This window comes from Malus sylvestris, chromosome 16, assembly GCF_916048215.2.
Source record: "Malus sylvestris chromosome 16, drMalSylv7.2, whole genome shotgun sequence".
Taxonomy (NCBI): Eukaryota; Viridiplantae; Streptophyta; class Magnoliopsida; order Rosales; family Rosaceae; genus Malus; species Malus sylvestris.
Window position 1 is genome coordinate 35,770,868 of NC_062275.1, and position 22,437 is coordinate 35,793,304.

General features: G+C 40.1%; 2 protein-coding genes across 3 annotated transcripts; both read right to left on the reverse strand.

The window, feature by feature from the left end:
• Positions 1–8,280: 8,280 nt before the first annotated feature.
• Positions 8,281–8,902, reverse strand: LOC126609332 (AAA-ATPase At2g46620-like). The gene is made up of 2 exons (XM_050277272.1): positions 8,384–8,902; positions 8,281–8,289 (listed from the first exon to the last, which is right to left on the reverse strand). The coding sequence occupies exons 1-2, from the start codon at positions 8,900–8,902 to the stop codon at positions 8,281–8,283; spliced, it is 528 nt and encodes a 175-aa protein (XP_050133229.1).
• Positions 8,903–12,065: 3,163 nt separating this feature from the next.
• Positions 12,066–21,054, reverse strand: LOC126606641 (bZIP transcription factor 16-like). 2 transcript variants are annotated; one of them, XM_050274023.1, is made up of 13 exons: positions 20,841–21,054; positions 19,686–19,848; positions 19,511–19,567; positions 19,347–19,421; positions 18,578–18,667; positions 18,420–18,479; positions 18,159–18,328; positions 17,720–17,774; positions 17,433–17,475; positions 17,068–17,354; positions 13,813–13,890; positions 13,595–13,720; positions 12,066–12,848 (listed from the first exon to the last, which is right to left on the reverse strand). In XM_050274023.1, the coding sequence occupies exons 2-13, from the start codon at positions 19,758–19,760 to the stop codon at positions 12,726–12,728; spliced, it is 1,239 nt and encodes a 412-aa protein (XP_050129980.1). In that variant the 5' UTR covers positions 19,761–19,848; positions 20,841–21,054; the 3' UTR covers positions 12,066–12,725. The 2 variants fall into 2 exon arrangements, with proteins under 2 accessions (XP_050129980.1, XP_050129979.1); XM_050274022.1 differs by having other exon boundaries at positions 19,686–19,857; positions 20,841–21,053.
• Between the last annotated feature and the right edge of the window lie 1,383 nt (positions 21,055–22,437).

Here is a 22,437-nt window from a genome sequence, read left to right on the forward strand (position 1 = left end):
CCCTATTCCTGATTTCTCTTTCTTCTTTTATAGACAACTCAGCTTGGCCTCTTGTGGCAGCAGCCTTGCCCGAATGCAACTTGAGAGGCAGTGACTCATCAGCTATTTTACTTGTTCTGCCATTATAAAGTACTTTATGGGCTGTATAACTGGTCAGTCTATACCACTTGGCCTTTAGGTGGGTGAGCAAGTGGTCTTCATGAGCTGCACCAAGTCAGAAAAGCCCTTTTCTGCTTTCTGGGTTTTGGCTGGGCTTAGGCCGACTCTTCCTTTAGGCATCCTTTTGGGCCAGCCCCTTTCCTGAGCCCAAAGTTCAAGTTTTGATCCAAACAGTGCCCCCTTCAATTGATATTTAGCCTGGAATTCCAGGCGCCAATATTGATTGAATAGCTGCATGCGGCTGCACCCTTGCCCTTGGAACTTGTATCTTCCACTTGAAATTAATGGCACCCGGAGTCTCTTGATCTTCTCACAACCCCTTGAAATACTCTCTGATATTCTTTATAAATGTCAGCTTTCTTAACAAACCATCCTCGAACTCAACTTTCATTCTCCCCAAGTGTTTCTTCTTTCTGAGTTTCCTCCCAAAACTGTGGAATGAGTTCTTCAAATTTTAAGTGGAGTTTCCTAAAATTCCCTTTCCGTGAGAAAAAGAGTTTTCATCAGATAATCGCTATCTCCAACACCTTTGGTCGAACACCCCGCTATCTCCAACACCCTTGGTCAGGCGGTTTCCTCACAAAGGCTTGATTTCCTGCTCGTTACCGTAATAAGTCAGGCTTCACCATCACACATGGTGATGGTCTTGATTGAGGATGCTCTACCAGGCGTGTCTTGGCCGCACAACCCGATCACCTGATCGGGTTCAATCCATGAAGACATCGGAAAATCAGCTGAAGATATCATTGCATCCAGAAGGAGAATTGATTGTAATACGTCGGCCTTGAATCCGTTGTAAATTTTACCAATTTGTCGAAATGAAATATACATTATTTCAGCAACTCTTGTCTTCCCGTCTTCTTGAATGATTGATAAATATACACTGCCCATTGATATCCTGAAGCTTGCTTTACCTTGCATCCTCTTCAATATAACAATCTCTAACATCCCACAACGTAGGACAATATTTCTTTAAGAATTTAACATTAATGGGATGTTTCTGCCTGTTTCCTTCAAGGTCCGCCAAGTAATATCATCCCCTATCCAAAACGCGACTAATAATGAAAGGACCTTCCCATGTCGGGCTCCATTTTCCAAAGCCCCTGAGCTGAGCTCCTAGAGGAAGGACTGTCTTCCAGACTAAATCCCCTTCCTTGAAAGACTTCATCTTTACCTTTTTGTTATAAGCTCGGGCAACGGCTTGCTTTCCTTCCTGAATCTGGTTCAAAGCTTCAATTCGGGCTACATCCAAGTCTTCAATTCCTTGACACATGGCTTCGATGTACTCTTCAATGTGTAATCCAAATCGATTTTGAATTCTGACAGAACTTACATTGATCTCCACGGGGAGCACTGCATCTTGCCCAAAAGTTAAAGCATAAGGAGTTGTCCCTATTCCTGCCCTCTTGGAAGTTCTGTATACCCACAAAGTGTTCCCCAGCTTTTCATGCCATTTTTCTGGACTATCTATCACCATTCTTTTGATAATGTTGACCAGGATCTTGTTGTTGGCCTCTGCCTGGCCATTTGATTGAGGGTAGTATGGACTGGACTGGATCATTTTTATTTTGTACTTGCTTGCAAACTCCTCAACTTCTTTTGAAATAAAAGATGGCCCACGATCCGTTACTATAGTTTTGGGCACCCCATATCTGTGTAGAATCTTGGTCTCAATAAAATTCTTGATTGCGACTGAAGTTATGGATTTTACTGCTGATGCTTCCACCCACTTGGTGAAATAATCCGTTGCTACAATTATGAAAGTATGCCCTCTACTAGAGGCTGGATAGATTTGCCCGATGAAGTCCATCGCCCATCCTCTGAAGGGCCAAGGCTTGACTACTGGATTTAAAGGTACTGAGGGCACATGCTGGAGAGGTCCGTGCCTTTGACATTCTTCACAACCTCGAGCATAAGACTTGCAATCTTTTTCCATGTCGGGCCAAAAATAACCATACCTTCTAAGCAACCATCTCATCTTCGTTCCAGCCTGATGTGCTCCAAATACTCCTTCATGTATTTCGGCCATTACCCTTATGGATTCTTCTTGGCCCAAGCATTTCAATAGTAACCCATCTGGAGTTTTCCTTAGCAAGTTCTTCGCCCATAAGACATACTTGGTTGCTTGTTGTCTATTCTTCTTGCTTGTAGGCGAAGAGGGATCCTTCAAATGATGAATGATAGGTGACCTCCAATCTTCTATCTCGGTTTCTAGAACCATTATATCCAGACTGAATCCCCTTTCTAAGATAGAAGGAAGGTTTCTTCTTTGGATCTGGACATCTACCCCATATATTCTCTCCTGTATTGGCACTCCCGAGGCTAGTTGTGCCATCTCGTTGGCCGCTAAGTTGGATCCCCTGGGAACATGATTGACTGATATCTCAGAATCCCAGAAACTCAGTAATTGCGTAGCCACCAAGTAATACCCCGCCATGGTGATATGTCTGCACTTGAACTCCTCATTTAACTGGTTTATTACTAACTCTGAATCTCTAAAGACCTCTACCTCTACTGCCCCCAGATCCATCAAGATTTCCAGACCAATTATTAAGGCCTCATACTCTGCCCGATTATTAGTATTTCCTTGGTAGTCCAGGAGAAATGAGTAATACTGATAAACCCCTTGAGGGTTTACAATCACAATTCCTGCTCCTGAAGCCTTCTGAGTGTGAGATCCATCAAAATACAGCTTCCAAGAAGTGATCCAGAGACCAGTCACTCTTCTTATCTCTTGCTGGATCCAATCTTCTCTGCCCGAGATATCTTTTCTTGGCGGGATCCAAATGCTAGTGACCTCCAGGCTTCCTGTGATATTGATTACCTCACTTTGAGATTCTTGATGCTCGACCAGGAAGTCAACAATTGCTTGGCCTTTGACTGCCCTTTGGGGTACATACTGAAAACTGAACTCTGATAATGCTAGAATCCACTTCCCAATCCTTCCTGTTAGCATTGGCTTTGACAACATGTACTTTATCACATCTGTCTTGGCGATGATGTGCACGTGACAAGGTAACATGTAATGTTTTAGCTTATTGGCAGTGAAATATAGAGCCAAGCATAATCTCTCTACTGGGGAATATCTTGTTTCTACCTCGGTCAGAATTCTACTGAGGTAGTACACTGCCTGCTCCTTCCCGCCTTCATTATTTTGGGCTAGCAAACTCCCGATTGACTTTTCTGAGGTAGAAATATACAGCTTTAAGGGTTTTCCCCTTTGAGGTGGCACCAACACTGGTGGAGAAGTTAAATAGGCCTTGATGCTGTCAAAGGCCTGTTGGTGTGGTGGTCCCCACTCGAAGTTTTTTTATCTTTCAATCTTAGTAAAGGAGTCAGCGGCTGGATCTTGCCTGCTAAATTGGCAATGAATCTCCTCAAGAAGTTAATTTTGCCCAGTAGCCTCTGGAGTTGCACCTTGTTGGTGGGTGAAGGTGACTCCATTATTGCCCGAGATTTGTTCTTGTCCACTTCTACACCTCTTTGATGCACCAGGAATCCCAAGAAGTTACCCGCTCTTACTTCAAAAGCGCACTTCTTTGGATTCATCTTTAATTTGTGGATCCTCATCCTTGTTAATGCTTGTCTGAGGTCTACCAGATGCTGCTTTTCTGTCTTAGATTTCACCACTATGTCATCGATGTATACTTCCATGCTCTGGCCAATCAGATCGTAAAAGATGGCATTCATTGCCCTTTGGTAGGTTGCACCAGCATTCTTGAGCCTGAATGGCATGACCAGATATTCATATGCCCCCACATGACCGGGACCCCTAAAAGTTGTTTTATGTATATCTTCTGGAGCCATCTTTATCTGATTATACCTGGCATTCCCATCCATAAAAGATAAGACTTTATGTTTTGCTACTGCATCTATGGATAAATCGGCCATGGGCATGGGATACTCATCTTTTGGTGTAGCGCCATTAATATTTCCGTAATCCACACAACATCATACTGCTTTTGTTATAGCTTTTAAAACGGGTACAATGTTGGCCAACCACTCCACATATTTGGCTGGTTTGATAAAAGCCAGCTTTTACTAGCCTTTCAATCTCTTCTTTGACCTTTTCTTCTATCTCCTTTGACATCCTTCGTGGTGCTTACTTAACAGGTTTATATCCCTCCTTGATGGGCATTCTATATTCCACCAAGGCTGAATCTAAACCTGGCATCTCAGTATAATGCCAAGCAAAACAGTCTTTGAATTCTTGCAAAAGGCAGATAATCTTTGCCCGATCATCAACCCCCAATAAACCACTAATTTGTATTGGTCTTGGATCCTCCTCTGTCCCTAGATCAATAACTTCCAAAGGATCTTGGACTTCTGTTGGTGGCGTATCTGGTTCTGCACACAAAAATTCGACTAGCTCCGAGCTTTCGGGCAAGTCGTCTGGCCCATCTAGGTCATAAATGCACTCGGCCATTTGAATGGCCCTTTCCAATTCTTCTTTGCAAGATTCCTCCTTTCTTTCATGCTGGCTGGTTGAAGCTCCCACCTGCCTTTCCTGCTCTTCTTTGTCCAAGAGCTCCCTTTCTTGCCTTCTTCCCTTCCCATATACCAACAGTCTTTTAATCAGGGATCTGACTGCCATTACCTGATCTTTCTTCTTTTGTTCAGTCATTAATGGTGTAGGGGATTTGGGATGATACAAGGTCTATCCCACTCCTCTCTAGTAAGGAGCATTCCTTGTTCCAAAAGCTTTTGGGCCGTCACCTTGGTAAGGCGGCCGTTCTCATCAGCTCCTGAACATTTCAAGATTCCTACGTTGGGGTTGTAGAAACTTGCTTCCGCAACATTAGCTGTGGGGAGAAATGGCCGTGATTCGGCCTCTACCATCTCCCAAAAGCCTGGTCCTTCTGTGCCCGCTTCATGATAAATAGCCACTTGTTGATGAAGAGTGGAGGGTATGGCTAGACTTTGATGGATCCAATCTCTTCCGAGTAAGGCTCCATAAGTGGAGGTGCAGTCCACCACAAAGAATGCCAGCATGATCTGTTTAGATCCCAAATCCACTTCTAAAGGCAATATCCCATGAGTTTTGGTGATAGCGCCCGAAAAGCTAGAGACCGTGAGGTATGTAGGAATAAGATCCTCCATGCCTCTTCCCATTTTCCTCATTTGCTTGGCTGGTAACACATTATGGGCTTCAAATGAGCTGTAACATATATGGGTTTCAGATGATTGGCCAACGAGATGTTCGGGCGGCTAAACACCATTTCATCTGTATAAATCCTGAAAGGACCATCTTTGGACGCTTCAGCGGATTCAGCCTTGCCCGATTCTCCTTCTTCGACTACCTCTACATTGACATGTGCCATCATTGGCTCAGTTGTCAAGTAATCACCGTCCATAGTAGCGGGCTGATCAGGTCTGGCACCAAACATGGCGGATAATACATACGCCATGTTGATATGAAAATTACTAGGCTCGGGCAGATCTTCTTTCTTACTCCCAATCTGGTCCATGAATTCATCCAACCAAGCCATCGCATCTGCTGGAAGTAGTGGTTCCAGTACCCTCTCTTGTCGATCCATGCCCGCATACAGCGTTTGCTTTAGAACTTCACCAAAAGGATCTACCAATGGCAGAGAAGGTGGTCTCCTTTCAGATGAAACAGTTCCATCCGACTTCCATCCAAGAGTTGGTACCATGATTAGATCTTCTTGAGCCCGCCTCAAAATCCTATACTTCCCAGGGTGTTGGTTCTGCGGCACGTGATTCCCCTCGCCTTCTGTCTTGTTACTGGCCTTTTCCACCTCTTTCTTACTTCTCCAGCGGAGCTGACTACTTCCCCCAGATGATGTCTTCTCCAATTTTTGATTTTGGGAGGCTTCAGATGTTACGGGGGTCTTCAGGGAATTCATGTAGGCTTTGTGATGCCTTTGAACTCTCCTGACCATGGAGGCTCCCATTTGTTTGGTAGGCTGTCCATTCTTTCCGACTACATACCATTTTCGCCCGAGGTGGGTAGGATTTCCTTTTCTGACAGGATTTGTTATCCCATCAATCCTCTTGATTTCCTTCCCCATATGGCCATATTGAGGATGATCTGCATCCCTCCGTGTTTTGGCCTCCATATCTTCTGCCTCTTCAGAAGCTTCATGGTTTCGAAATACTTCTGATAAAGCTTTGGGTTGGGAATCACCTCCTAATTGTTGAAAAACGCTTCGGGAAGTGTCTTTTCTTGTTGCCTGCTTGATCTTTTCGTGAGCTTCTCTCCTTTCATCTTCTTCTTTCCTCCTAATCAGTTCATGATCAATGAGGATTCCAGCTGGTGGAATTTCGAGCTCACACTCGCATTGGCACTTACTACACATAACCATCCCCTTGATTATGGCTGTTTTTTTATATTCGGGCGATTTGATTACACTTCCTGTAGGTTTTTTAGCCAGTCTTCCTTCCTCCACTTTCCTTGTGATTTTTTCTTTTCCCTTCTCAGCCCATGCCATACTGATCATATTTATATGGGCCTCTGAGAAGGGAACTGCAGGTTTGTCCACCACCACATCTTCTGGCTGGCTGGTTTTAAGTCTCTTTCCCTCAGGAGGAACCAAGTCTGTTTCTTTTCTGGAGCCTGTAGAGGCTTTCTCCAATCTTTGCAACATCTGCAGCAACGTGGTTTGTAAATCTTCTGGCATTTTTTACATATATCTTCTGATCAAATGTATCCCACCGGGCATGCCAAAACTATGTTCGCGTCAGGAATTTCCATCGGGGACGTTTCCTGGCCGACGAGCACACAGCTCCCCGGGAGGTTGGCGCCGGTTGAGGGTTGCTGTCGAGCTTCTGCTTCACTGTCGGGCTTTGTCGGGCAAGGCTCGTCGGGCAAGACTTATCGGGCAAGACTCGTCAGGCAAGGCTTGAAGAGAAGGACAGCGTTAACTTTGAGAGGTGCCTTTGTGGGGCCTTAGTTGTAGGCCTTGAGGCTCACAATCAAGATTAACTTCTAAGTACTCAGGCGTGCCACTGCCATCTTTAACATGGCAGATGTAAAATGGATTTCGAGTTTTAGTTGTATATATATATATATGCCTGAGAAACCATGTTAGTTATAACAGGTGCCTTTGTGGGGCCTTAGGTGTAGGCCTTGAGACTTCCCATCAATAACTAAACCAGTGCTCGAACACATAATATTTGTTCCATTGATTGCAGGAGTCTTACAACTATTATACTTCTGATTACTCGAATCCGAGAGATAGAACGAACCCAAATAGGTGCCTTTGTGGGGCCTTAGGTGTAGGCCTTGAGGCTTCCCATCAGAATTCGTTCTTTATACTCAAACGTTCTAGACCGCGGAATGGAATGAATCCAAATAGGTGCCTTTGTATGGCCTTAGGTGTAAGCCTTGAGGCTTCCTATCAGAATCCATTCCATGCTTAAGCGTTCTATGATAATCACAATATAATAGAAATAAAACTAAGGGGTATGTCGATTACTTGCGCCCCAAGTAACTTCGGACTTCTTGTTTATCAAGGACTATCGTGGATGGGTTAAGTCCACATAAGGTTCTTTTTTATGCCTTGAGGCCAATGACTTTCAACTTATCAGATTTACATGCCCGAAGGCTTAGAACTTAGATCTGGTTTGAACAATGAAGATATATTCAAATCGGATCCAAGTACTGAGAGATTCTTTTAATAGTCATCTTACTAGAAATAACTTAAATACAGCTGGAAGTGTACAACATATTGCTAGGCTAATGAAAGAAAAGACAAAAACAAAGAAGGTCGGGCAAGGTTTAACCTTGTCGGGCAAGCCTGGTCGTCTTGCAGGTCCCTATCTTTGTGGCTTATCAAGGGTCTGAGAGCTTTAGAGAGAGGTAAGGATAGGAGTTTATAAAGAGAAATCGATACTACAGCAAGGTTGAACAGGGTAGCAGAGCTATTACAAAGGTTTGAGTGAAGGCTTGTCCCGAGAGGGATGAAGGCTTGGGCTGACTACAGCTTCGTTTTGAAGGCAAATCTGGCTTTGAGCAGAGTTTGTGCTTGCATTTGTTTGTTTGATTGAGTGTCCCTATTCCTGATTTCTCTTTCTTCTTTTATAGACAACTCAGCTTGGCCTCTTGTGGCAGCAGCCTTGCCCGAATGCAACTTGAGAAGCAGTGACTCATCAGCTATTTTACTTGTTCTGCCATTATAAAGTATTTTATGGGCTGTATAACTGGTCAGTCTATACCACTTGGCCTTTGGGTAGGTGAGCAAGTGGTCTTCATGAGCTGCACCAAGTCAGAAAAGCCCTTTTCTACTTTCTGGGTTTTGGCTGGGCTTAGGCCGACTCTTCCTTTAGGCATCCTTTTGGGCCAGCCCCTTTCCTGAGCCCAAAGTTCAAGTTTTGATCCAAACAATATGGTCTCCAAGGTCGACGGGTGAGTGAAGGGGACTGGCTTCCATGTTCTATCGGGCGCGTCAACGTTCATGTAAAGTTTCAACTCTAGTTTCTTCTGCTCGAGCTCGACGGCGACAATGTGGATACGTTGTAAATAAGGCCGCAGAATCCGCCGCTTATCAGCTTTCCGAACCTTCAATATTAAGTTTCTACTTTCACCGGCGCCGCTACCTTCTATTTGCCACATGACCTTGGCACCGATGAAATCGTCCTCAATAGTCTGATTGGGGTCGAGCTGGAGGAAAATTTCATTGGGTTTTTTCCTGGTGACGAGGTTGGTGAAGTCTAATTCTTCAATGGAGGTGAGCGAGTTGAGATAGTCAATGACTCGTCCGTAGAGCTGATTCTCATGCATGCTGTCGTTGAATTTTGGGACTTTGAATTTGGGGATGGAGGGGTGGAGGGTGGGGAAGACAAAGGTGGTTTTGGGGTTTTTTTTTTTAATACTTTTATTTAATTAATTATTTTAATATTTTAAATTTGGGTGGGAAATTTTTTTTTTTTTTTTTTAATTTTTAATTTTCAAGTAAACCCTTAATGACACGTGGTGCTTAATTATTGTCTACATAGGCACCACATCATCAGTTAATGAGAGATTTAACAGCCAAACTAATGGATGTATAAAACTATCCCAAAATTAACACTTTAGGTATAAGTTTGGGACAAAAAAAACTTCACATACTAAATGTTGAAAACCACAAAACTTGATGATAATAAACTGAAATTTACCCTTGAATATAAGTCAAAAATGGAGTTCTCATATCCTAATTACAGAAAACAACATAAAACTTTTCTTTTTCTACACTTTCTACTTTGTAGGTAACCATACAGGGAAAAAGAAAGTTTCTGATCTGGGTTATATCCAATCTTTCCCGAAGAAACGAAAGGCTCTATTGAAACCAAAACTCAATACCATAATTATAAATTAAATTTCTTACACTTTCTTAGCAGCCAAACGCACAGCAGAACATGAATGAGTAAGTAGAGGACAGAGCTTACTCTGAAAAAAGCAGCTGGAAGAAATGACTTGGAATCAGTGAGTGGATGTGAATGGTTGTCGGCGTGGTCATGGAAGTGATCGAATACTGGCTACACCTGAGGGGGTCCAATAATAAAGATTAAAAAATTTATATATAAAAATAACATTAAAAAGTTAAATATAATACATTTCAATAAAAAATCATACGTAAAACAACATTACAGCTATAAAATCCTAATTCAAGCGTCTACAACGAGATTTCATAGTCTAAAAATGTTCCATGATAGCTTCATTACCAATACATGAAAAAACATATTTCTCAATGTAAACAACTAAGCTGTCACTCAATCATTGATCTCCCATTTTGTTGCGAAGTTAACCCGTAATGATATTCATATCTGAAAATGTCTTCTCCACTGAAGCGGTTGCAACCGGTAAAACCAAAGCTAACTGAACAAGCAAATATACATATGCAAATGTTCGATGCAACACCTTCTCCACCATTTTCTTAGCAAGATCATTAATCCCCTGCAATTGAAAAAAATCATTATCAGAATGCACAAAATGAATATAAATATTAAGTTGATTTTGAAATGCCAATTTATCTCGATCCATGAAATATTTAAGATACATCTGAGCAAATAGTGGTGGAGTGGAAAATTGAAACAAGTGGAGGTGTGATATTGGACTTATGTAATTATAATATGGGATTGGGATTGGGTCATGGGTGGTATTAGAAATTTAGGGTTTTGAAATGGGGGAAAGAGGGAACCAAATTATAGGGAATTGGGGGAAAAGCAACGGGGAAAAGAGAACACTGGGTAAAGATGTGGGCTCAGGGGCTGGGCTTTAAAATTAAAACAAAGGACAAATGATAGCGTTTTCTCCTTTTTTTTGTAACTTAAAAACAATTGGCCAAAACATTGCCGTTTTGGACCAATTGTTAAAAAGTCCTATTTCTTTCTTCTCCCTGCTGTCTTCTTCTCCGCAACTCCGCTGCAACCTGCAACCACAACCTGCACAGCGGCACAGACTTCGTGTTCAAGGGGTTCCTCGGAAAATTTCTAGCAGTGATTTAGGATCGCCGATGAGTCCTAGGACCTGCCAGGTCCCTCTATAGATCTGCCACTGCACCTAAGACCACCGCCGGAGGGAATTAGCAACAAAACGTTGCCAATGACATCTGAAACCTACATTTTTTCAAGCTTATATATGTCCCAGAGGGAGAGGGAGAGACAGGTACAAGTGTTAGTGGTTAAGGAAAAGGATCCGATGAGGATCCTTTTCTTGGGATTCTAGGGATTATATGATCGTGACCGTTCATTGTCTATCGTGCGGTCAATTTTCGTTAGGTACTATTTATATTTAATTTTAAATTTAAATTTTGAATGGTTTTTGACCGCATGATGTATGATGAACGTTCACGATCACGAGATCCTTAAAATTCGGCGAGGATCTTTTCCAGTGATTAAAAGCAGGTTGGTATTGTCTGCGTTTTCTTCTTTATTTTTCGTTTCCTAATTATATGGTTTGGTAATTTTCTGTTTTTCTTTTGGTGGTCAAAGTGGCCAAAGATATTTCAAGTGACAAGGTACGGCAATGAATGTGTCTCATTCATTAAAATCTCTAACTCCGTTTTTATAAAATTAACATGTAAAAGCTATTGATTGGAGATATTGTTTTTTAAAATAAACGAGATATTTTATTTTTATTAAATATTTTTTTATTGCTTAGCTTAGAGTGAAGCAGTTTTTGGTAAAAGAGAAAATGCAATACTAAATGGGACCTTAAACCTAGATCACCGCCACTATCAATGACATTGGTAAATTTCTCTTCACATGGTTGTATCATTTGCATGAGACTTTGCGGTTATAATTTGAACAAAATAGTGACATTATATAACTTGGGTTTAGGGGTGGGCTGAGTATGGTTCGACTCAGTTCTACCATCAAACCAAAATCGAAAATATCAAACAGTTCGGTATGGTGCGATTCTGCTTAAATTTATTACTAAAACTGTACTATTGGATTCTTGCTAATTTACTATTCCGAATACCAAATCAAAAAGGCATTCAAAGTTTACTTGTATTTTTTTTTTCCTTGTTTTTTTCATGCTTACATTCATATACGTCTTCTAAAATGGTTATACAAAGTTACAAGCAAAACAAATCATGATTGATTTGTCATCCCTAAAATAAAACAAACAACAAATCCCAAATTATGTGGAAAAACATCATCATACATAGCAACATATCAATATAAAAACACATTAATCTGGAAATCCCTAATCTGGAGAAGAAAAAAAACCATATTACTGTACTGTACTGATAACTTTTATTCTTTTGGTTTTTTCAAATGATAACTTTTGTGCTTGATATTAGTCGATTTCAACAATAGGTTCACTCTGGAAAATCCCTAATCCCAGAAATCGGTAATTCTACAAGAGTGATGCTATCTACATATTTATTTTTATTTTTTACATACTATCTCAATTTCTGATCGTCGGATGGAAAGAATAGACAAAAATTAACAAGAGTGTATAAAAAGTAAAAAAGAGTATGTAAATAGCATTACCCATCCCGCAATAGGCTCACTCCAACATCAGGGTCAACAATAGGCTCACTCTAGAAATAAAGCTTAATCTGAAAATCCCTAATTCCAGAAACCAAAACACATTAAAATTGAAAAATCTCAAAGAGGGATTACATGATTTTACTGGAGCATGGGTTCGCTCGACGAGGTGGAATCAAGGATGGCGGGCTGACGAGTGACGACGGACGAAGACTGAAGGCGGAAGACTCAAACTCCAAGTGAGGATTGAGGCCCACACACAATGATCTCGAGTCAGGAGGGAGGAGGAAGGATCCAAGGAGCATACTATACTGAATCAATCTCCCAAGTTACGGATTCATCGGCCATAATTCAATACAAATGAATTTTAAAGTGCGAATGCGACTACCCTTAAGAAACAAACAAGGGTATGACATTAATTTCATACTCTTTAAGACATATCATCTTCGGCCTTCAACTCTTAAAGGTAGGCCCAAGCTGAAATAAATACGATCTGCAACACGTAAACATCTCCTAAAATATAAAAGGTTAAAACTTGGACAAAGGTCAAACTACACGCTATGCAAAATAAACTCCCTGTTGCTAATAGGTTAGATTGTGCTCCTGCAAGAACGCAGCACAAAGCTCAGCTACTCATTCTCGAGGCCGCCATGCCGTTCTGTTTGTGCAATCTGTTTAGTGTCATTGCTCAAATGTGGTTCACTTCTGGCAGACCGTACATCTTCGTGACCAGGAATTTCTCCAAGCCTCTCCTGTACAAAGTAGCACGTCCGGTTTAACATGGGACTCCCTAATCAAAATTACATTTCCATTCAAGTTCCCACCAAGACAGCTATCTGCAGTCTGGATCCACATATTTCTATGGGAAATGAAAAACTAGAATCTGGATCAGACTGATAGTGCATCACTTACCCCCCGAGGCTTATCCAATCAATTATGTTATAAGGAGTTAGAATGTGACCAGACATTTTAAATGAAAATTTTAATTACTTGAGAGTTTACGTGAAAACATCTGTGTCGAATTGAATTGTTGCTTGCTACGCAATATGTGAAAAAACTATCACGATCACGAATGTTAGCAAACTCTGTTTTGGATCAAAGAAATCCTAAATCAAGGTTTGCTAGAACAATTTCTAGTAAGTGGGTAAGTGGATTGTATTGGTTGAAAACAAATAAAAAGGTAAAGGTCGTACCCAGTGCACAAGGCTCCCGCTTTACGCAGGGTCTGGGAGAGGTGAATGTCGGCTAGCCTTACCCCCATTTATGGAGAGGCTGCTCCCAAGTCTCGAACCCGAGACCTACCGCTCATAGGCGAAGGCACTTGCCATCGCACCAAGTGCGACCTCTGGTTGAAAACAAATAAATTCCAAAAAAAAAAAATATAGTGAAAATTCAACAGATCCTTTGTGCCCTAAGGCAGGATGGGAATTAGCTGGTAATATAATCTCTTTTTCTTTGAAATAATAGGTACTAAAACAAACCAAGTATTAAACGTTACCTTTAGAGAGGTATTCTCTGAGAGAAGCAGCTCATACTTCCTCCTGATCCGGTTAACTTCTGATCTAAGAGTGCCATTTTCCTCCTTTAAGGCTTCAGCACGCTGGGCCAGCTCATCGCATTCCGCCTAATTCAGAATCATGCATATACATCAGATGAGTCCATATGGTACAAACAGTGCCAAGTAGTGGGAGAAAATTAACAGAGGCAGAAAATTACCTGCTTGCGCAACCTAGATCGACGAGCGGATTCCCTATTTGACTGCTTTCTTTTCTGTCTTTTAAGCTCTCTCTCATCCTGAGTCAAAAAACAAGAGGTGAGGGTGCTTAAAAGTGTGGTGAAGTGAAAAACAAAGAGGAGCTTGAAAACGTGTTAGATAGTGTATTAAAGTATAGATTATGACACTCCATTAAGTCTGACACAGAATCTGAGAGAGAACATTGATATTAAACACATACCACAAAATTTCGCCCAAAAAGGGAATTCAGCATTCACTCAAAAATACATACAAGTTCACTGGAAACTAATAGAAACATTTACCATGCTAGTAATCATAATATCAATGAAATATCATACATGACACTTTCAACTCAAATATGTAATCCACCTGCACAACAAATTGGAGTCTAGATGCTCTATGGGGTAGGAATTATGTAGGTCAAAAATGACCACAACAACAACAACAAAGCCTTATTCCACTAAGTGCGGTCAGCTATATGAATCCTAGACCGCCACTGCACTCGGTTTTGTGCCATGTCTACCATTAGATCCAAAAGTCTTTTCTTAGAGTCTCTTTCCAAGTCTTCCTAGGTCTTCCTCTACCCCTTTGGCCCTAAGCCTCTGTCTCGTAATCACATCTTCTAACCGGAGCGTCTGTACATCTTCGTTTCACATGTCCAAATCACCCTAACCAATTTCTCTCATCTTATCTTCAATTTCAGCTACTCCCAATTTACCTCGGATATCCTCATACCTAATCTTGTCCTTTCTCGTGTGCCCACACATCCAACGAAGCATTCTCATCTCTGCTACACTCATTTTGTGTATGTGTTGGTGCTTCACCGCTCAACATTCGTGCCATAAAGCTTCGCTGGCCTTCTTGTCGTCCTATAAAATTTTCCCTTCAGCTTTAGTGGCATACGACGGTCGCACAACACACCTGATGCACTCTTCCACTTCATCATCAGCTTGTATTCTATGATTGACGTCTTCATCCAATTCTTTGTTCTTTTGCAAGATAGATCCAAGATAGCAAAAGCGTTTGCTCTTTGGTACTTCATGATCTCCAATCCTCACCCCTAACTCATTTGGACCTCCATTCCCACTGAACTTGCACTCCATATACTATCTTTAACCTACTTAGGCAAAGATCTTTATATTCCAACACTTCCCGCCAAAGGTTTAGCTTCGCATTTACTCCCTCTTGAGTTTCATCTATCAATACTATATCATATGCAAAAAGCATACACTAAGGAATATCATCTTGGATATGTCCTGTTAACTCATTCATTTCCAATGTAAAAAGGTAAGGACTTAAAGATGAGCCTCAATGTAACCTACAATTATGGGAAAGCTTTCGACTTGTCCTTCATGAGTTCTTACGGCAGTCCTTACTCCATCATACATATATGCTACTCGTACTCCTTGCTTCATCAACAAAAATGACCAAACCGCAAAAATAAATGAGGAAAAATGAAAAGATTGATATGGTGCAAATGATGTTGGTTGCACACATCAAACTTTCAAGGGCAATGTAAGGAAAATTTCCTGGTAATGTACTATAATGGGATTGATAATATTTGGACAGACCAGTCTTATTAGACTTTTATTGTTTTAGGCATTTTTGCAGTTGATGTATCACAGGTTTTTTTTCCTTTTTTTTGGTAATACTTCATACTAGCTTGTGGACTGATTTTAAATTAGTCCAGTTATGAACCTATATTATTTCTTGTTTCGGTGTTAAATAGTTCCTCTATTTGGTCAATTCTTATTTCAGACATGTCCTTCCAAGGATTGAATCAGACCCCTTTGGTCTCTCTACACTAGCATCCCAACTGTTCTCTCCACCTGTATTTCGTAATTGTTACCCTATGCCACAATGGCTCCCTTTCCAGAGGAAATCAGAAAAAGCCATTCATCAAGCAGCACCTTATTCTTCAACGTAACCCATCCCTAGGCTGCACTCACCAATTCCCAATCCAACTTAAAAGTCATATCCGACGAACTCTGACAGCACCAATCATCAAAATCGTCACAAAGTACAGAAAATAAACAAAACAGTGTTCTTAAATTACTGCTTCCCAGCCCAGAACACAAACAAGTATTTGTAGGCCATTAATGAGCTACCAACCCTTTACATTAGTACTTACTATACTGTTTTATACCGTACACCTTAAGATTAGACCCTAGCATCTACCGCCCCTCCAATTTCTGGTGATAGCCCAAAACAAGGGTGATCCTACATCATGTATCTGAGGAGAAACCTATGAAGGACACCAACCTTGCAACATGCAATTAACAAGTACGGTGCCTATTGACAAAACCACGTATGGGCATGCAAACAAGTAGTTGTCAAGCATCCATCTCTAATTACCTCGAATATGTATGAAGTAAGGGATTTCTTTAAAAATTACATAAATATTGCATCCCCTTACTATAGAGCACACATCCAGAATCAGAACATCGCGTTTATGTGTAGGTTATAGCCACAAAACAAGTCTAGTAGAATACTAAGTCATAATAGAGGAAATAGCAATCAGAAATAAAAACAAGTACTTGACAAAGTAAACACGTGGACTCACAATCACAACTAGTGGACTTGCTAATCTTAACATGGTTCATGTTAACAGCAATTCAGATGAGAAGAAAGCCATAATGCAATTCCAAATAGGATATTGCTATTCACACACCCATTTTTATCTCCCACACACCCTTGTTAACTTTTGGCCATTGGTCTTCTTCAATTCATTCGATCCAACGGCCGGAAATTGAGAAGGGTGTGTGAGAAGTAAAAATAGGTGTGAAAATAGCACTACGCTTCCAAATAAGCACGAAAATCAGAATAACTGCGGAAAAATAATTCATGCAGATGCCCTAGGTGGTTATAGCTTTCTTCAGAAGCAATGAAAAATTCGTTTTACCCATTAACTATAAACTCAAATGACTTAACTACACCATGTTTTCATATAACAACATCCATCTACAGTCCTACAGCCACAAGATATAACTGTTTCAAAATTCTATTGATAGCCTAAATGCTAAGAAAGCATGCACAAATACCAATTTTCACATGGAATGCAATTTATGCAACACAAAAATGTAACCATCACTTTGCATTCTCAAAGTGAATCTTCTTCCTCTTTTTAATAAGATCTATAAACTATCTCTTAACGGAAAGCAGACTAACTAAGAGCAGGTAAAAAAACTTGATAAGAAGAAAAGAAATTGAATTTAAAACACAGGGACAAATATTACTTGTAACCAAAGCTGTGACTGAACACTATCCCGAGACCCAGCAGTAACTATTCCTGCTGATACTGGAGTAGTTGGAACCTTCCCACGCATTGCAGGCATGGCGGCAGAAGGTGGAGCTCCCCAATAGTCCATCCCAATATTTAAGTTAGTTGCAGGACCAGGAACAACGCCAGGAGCACCAGCAGCCATTATTGGCATGACGGCCATCGTCTGATTCAACACGGTATGTGTGTTTGGTGCTCCATTTTGAGAACCATGTGCAGAACTGCCATTCTGAGATGCAGTACCTGCAATAAGGCCATATAAATTCTTAGTAAAATCTCTTAAGTAAAGATTGACAGCCTCAGAAAATAATATAATCAAACCTTCCAAAGAATCTTGCCTGACCCCAGACTTCAATTGTGAGTCCTACACAAGTAAGGATAATATGATGGAAAACAGAAGCAGCACGCATAAAAATTATTTCTTTGAAAAAAAAAATGTAAGGAAGAAAAAAAAATCAAGAGCCGTTCAATAAAGATATAAACCATTTAAGAAGAATTATAAAGAATTCCTCAAATAGACCAAACTTCTGTTACAAGCAATGCAACATCAACACCAGGCTTCCTACTTACAATAGGCTCGATATAAACGACATGGGCATGGAACTTACACTCTGAGAATTTGCATCACTTCCTTCACTTGTACCATCACTAGCACTCTCAGCACTGCATTTCCAAAGTATATTCAAGCATTACCAAAATTAACATGTGAAAACATGGTATAATAATGACAGATCCGAGGAAAGACACCATATTTGCCCTGAACTGCTCTGACCTAGATTTGATTTCATAATAAGGATCCAATCCTTACTAGACATTATGAGCTACGACAAGCATCTATGCAAAAATGATTTCCTTCACAATCACTTTCATAGAATAAAATTGGAATAGACAAAAGATACACACACAGTTGATCAAATAGAAGGCTTTGATCTCCCTATCTTTTTTTTTACCTTTCCATCCAAAGTGTTTTAAACCCAAATATTTCAGTAAGGGGGCAGCTGGAATCCCTGATATAAAGGCCAATAGGCACTAAACATGATCAGTTACCTTTTGGAATAAACTCCATTAGCAGAGGCTCCTGATGTTTTGCCAAGCTCGTTATTCTTCCCTGTAATCATATTCAAACTGCCCAAGCTTCCTTTTGATCGTTTTATTGGTAATTTGTCCTTGACCTCAGATGGGTTACCATCTGCTTCCATGCTTCCAGGTATGTTACCCTAAATGGAATTTTTTTAAATTCTATCTCATCTACTCAAATGAAAAAATACCTTATCTTAAGCAACAAATAGTATAGCAATAGAAACTTACAGAAACCTCTACAATACCATTTGGAGTAGGCATAGCAAACGGGCTAAAAGGATAAGATCCCTGTTTAAAATTAGAGCAAGGCATAAAGAGTTACCGCCATCTGGAAAATGAGGCTAGAGACTGGTAATTCAGCTGAAGCAAAATAGACAAAAACTTACAGGAGGCATAGACGGGTGAGCATATAAGCCGCCATGGGGATACATTGCAACATATGGGTGGGGAGGGGTACCATAGGGTGGCATAATATGCTGAAAAATTAGACATTGTTAATATAAATAAACCAGTTATCAGCCCGTTTGCAAGTTTGAAGCATCAAAAGAATTAAAATTGAGTCCCATTTTCAACAATACTTTCAATACCATTACCCACTTCCTTTTGTAACTTCAAGAGGAAAAAAAATCAAAATTGTAGACTGTTAGGAAATAGACATAAAAAAAAAAAAAACAAGTCACTTCATTTTTTGTGTTTTTTGTTTTTGTTTTGGAAAGAGAGAAAAGTAAGTTACTTCATCAAACTAAAGAAAAATCCTTTCTAAGTCTAATTCTCAAGAACCTATGGTTAAAGACAGTCAGTACACAGCCATAATGCTCCTACATCTGTATCCCATTCTTGCTAACGTGCTCAGTATCCCAGAAACTTGCAAAAAATCTTAAAGGAAAGGTCTTTCAGATGAACCAATGCTGTCTTCAGTTTATTAACACTTTCCAAATGATTTGTCAAAAAAGAACAGATGTTTAGTTAAGTTCCCACTATACTGCCTACAGCTCGCAACTCTAGATGTCCAAAAGCCACTGAGTAAAAAATAACATAAAAGTCAAATGTTTTACAAAGTGCAGTCCAAAAGTTGAATAATCAGGAATTTTTTTCGTTGATCATGAATCAAGATTAAACAAAAAAAAAAAAAAAGTCTTATAGGCACCAATATACCTGAACCCCCCACATATACGGGTGAGCTTGAGGACTTGAGGCCATAAATCCATGTGGAGGTATTGGTGAATATGCCTGTTGAACAAACATGTACCCGCAATAAATTCCAAAGATATCTTAAATGAAACAGAAATACCAAAAACTAAGGCTTTTCACATTGTAACCTGAAATCCCGACCACTCAGGATTAACAGTGCCAGCACTGGTAGTCACAGACTGCTCCTGCAAATTTGAATTTAAAAAATAAAAAATAAAAAACGTTAAAGCTCTTTGCTAACTGCCAATATGAGAGGGACTCAAATTATCATAACAGAAACAATAAAAGGACACACAAATGGACCTGCGTACTAGCAGGTGTTGTCTTTGCCTCCTTCTCTTTCTCTTTAGAGGGTTTGTCCATCTCACTGCTACCCATTACTCCAAATCAACGGCCTTCAGTTCTTCGAACCATCCTACAATGACTACAAGAAAATCACCCAAACGACACTGTTGGCAACAGCAGCCTTCAATGCCTTAGGCCACAGATGAACAATGCCCAAATATCAGATTAAGGTCATCAGGATGAAATAAAGCACGAAATCTCAATCTACCAATCAATCTCATCATGAACACTCAGAATTGGATAGTTTATTTACATTCTGTTAAAAACATCCAAAATCAAATCTTTAATAATTGAACTCAAAGAGGGCAAAACCCGAAGCACTGACATACAACAAAGACTTGCTTGTTATCCAACAATCAGCCGATAATTATATTCCTATTATTGTGCACTCCTATTCATTCAGAAAACTACAATAATTATATAAAGGTCGTACCCAGTGCACAAGGCTCCCGCTTTACGCAGGGTCTGGGAGAGGTGAATAATTATATCAGGTAACTACAATAATTATATCAGGTAACTAAATTATCATTTTTTTCTTTTCTGACAAAATCAGTTTCTAACATCAATCAAGAGCGTATAACAGAGAAACCAAGAACCTATAGTGGGAAACCAAAAACATCTTTTGTCAATAGAGGGCATACCAAATTCAGATACATCAAACTTGTAGACCTACTATCATTTTTTCTCACTAAGTTCGTTCCGGAACCAAGCATGACACCCAGATATGCGTATCATATGAAAATTACATGAATAAAAACTTACATGCTTAAACAACAACAAAAATGCGTGCCGTGTAACACTTTATGGATATAATAGACATTTACTAAGAAGACTATATCTACTATCAATTTAATTTTTCTCATCGTCAAAAACAATCCTTTCAACGTTCGGGCCAAAATATAAAAAATTCTAGCAAATCCTACATCAATTGATCCAAACCATGAATCCCAAAATTATAACAAATATACAAACCCTAAGATCAATTGAGGAACAGAGAAATTGATTAATTAAAACCTCATTAATCCTAACCTTCAATTTGTAATTCCATAACCATAATCCTATCAACGAAACAAATAGAGGAAAATATTCAGAGAAATCAGTTTCGATACTTACTCATCACCGTGAGGTGGAGGCAGAGGTGGCGGCAATGGAGCGAGCTGAAGAAATAAGAAGCAGAAATGGAGGTGGAGAAATTCGAAAGGAAAAACAAGAGAGTGGCTGACGGTGGCGGGCTGATGATGGAGGGAGCTTCTCTTCTTATTCAGTCTTCCTCGATTTGAGAGTGAAATATTGTCTTTCTTTCGGGTTGTTCCTCGTTCCCCCTTTTTTCTTTTTCTTTTTTTTTTGTCATTCAACTTATTTTTTTCCTTTACAATAAATTTTTTGTTATAAATTTCTAGTTTAAGTGTGATTGTGTAAATTGTACATTATATTTTATTCTAGTTACTATAAATAAAGACACTGTATAAAGGAAATAAGACATCATCTACACACGTTCCTCTACAATCCTACAAACACATCTCTCTCTATTTTCTTTCTCTGAGCCGCTGGACCCCCTTCCCCTATCAGTTAAATATAGTCCACAACACGTTATCAGCACGCTCATACCATTGTGCTTAGGAATTTGACGTGGAAACTTTCTGCATCAAACCAGTTAATCAATATCATCACGCAATCAGATTCTTCCAAAACAACAATTTTTATCTCGATATTTTTGCAGCCGTTATAGCATGAACATTCAACATAATGCATGACTCAACTTTACGTTTTTCGAATTTTAGATTCTACATAAATTGTGTATGCATTATATTCATAATTGTTGAATTATGTGAATTTGATATTTACCATGAATTGCATCAAATATATGTTCATTCATTAAAATTACTTGCCAATATGCATTGAATTATAATCTAAAAAATTAAAAAGAAGAAAAAATCGGAAACTCTTAGGGTTCTTCGAACCCATGACCTGTGACAGAACCTGAGCTCAAGCGAGCCTCTCTGGGCCGCGATGCACCAAAGCCAAACCCATGCTCCATCTAAGACAACACCGTTTTTAGCATTGAACCCACAACCCAGCACCGCCCGTAGTCGATCATAGCCTCACCACCATTTTCCCTGGGAAATCACGACCTGCAATCGTGCTTGGGACCAAACCATCGTCGGCAATGATGAGTTTTTCTCGGAAAAATCGATGGAAATCGTTGAATTTTTCAACGGTTTCTTCAAATCCCCAATGGTTTCTCAGACCCCTCCAACATTGTAACTTGATTTTCCGTCCAAACCTAGGGTTCCCAATTGAACTCCCATGCATCACCGTGTCGTGACCACCCAAGGAAAGTCGCCTGAAGTGATGCCGAAGCTTTTTTCGGTTAAAAACCAACACCCTGTGCCACTAGGGTGTTTTAGGTTTCCAGACCCAAGCCTAGTTGGCCTCGAACCCTCGGGCCTGCATCACATAACACCCTTTTGGGCTTGCTGTTTACTTTTGCTGCCACGGTCCAACTCCAAACAGCCCATTAGGCTGAATTGGACTTTTGGCACGCGAACGACACCATCCCATAACTATGGTGTTCTGCGATGAACTGAATTGTATCCATCGAGTTCATTTGTCTGAGCAGCACATGATCCCAGCCTGTAGCTGGTGCATCGGTGCACCTACACCGCGTTGCATTGGATCAGCACCCTCATCTGGGCCTATTTTGGGCCTT

Excerpts from the sequence above, each read along its gene's own strand:
- LOC126609332 (XM_050277272.1), bottom strand. The coding sequence starts at position 8,902 with ATGCATGAGAATCAGCTCTACGGACGAGTCATTGACTATCTCAACTCG.
- LOC126606641 (XM_050274023.1), bottom strand. The coding sequence starts at position 19,760 with ATGGGTAGCAGTGAGATGGACAAACCCTCTAAAGAGAAAGAGAAGGAG. Across the intron at positions 19,422-19,510 it reads CTGAGTGGTCGGGATTTCAG|GCATATTCACCAATACCTCC; the intron begins GTTACAATGTGA and ends TTTGTTCAACAG. Across the intron at positions 17,355-17,432 it reads CAGGCAAGATTCTTTGGAAG|GTACTGCATCTCAGAATGGC; the intron begins GTTTGATTATAT and ends GCCTTATTGCAG.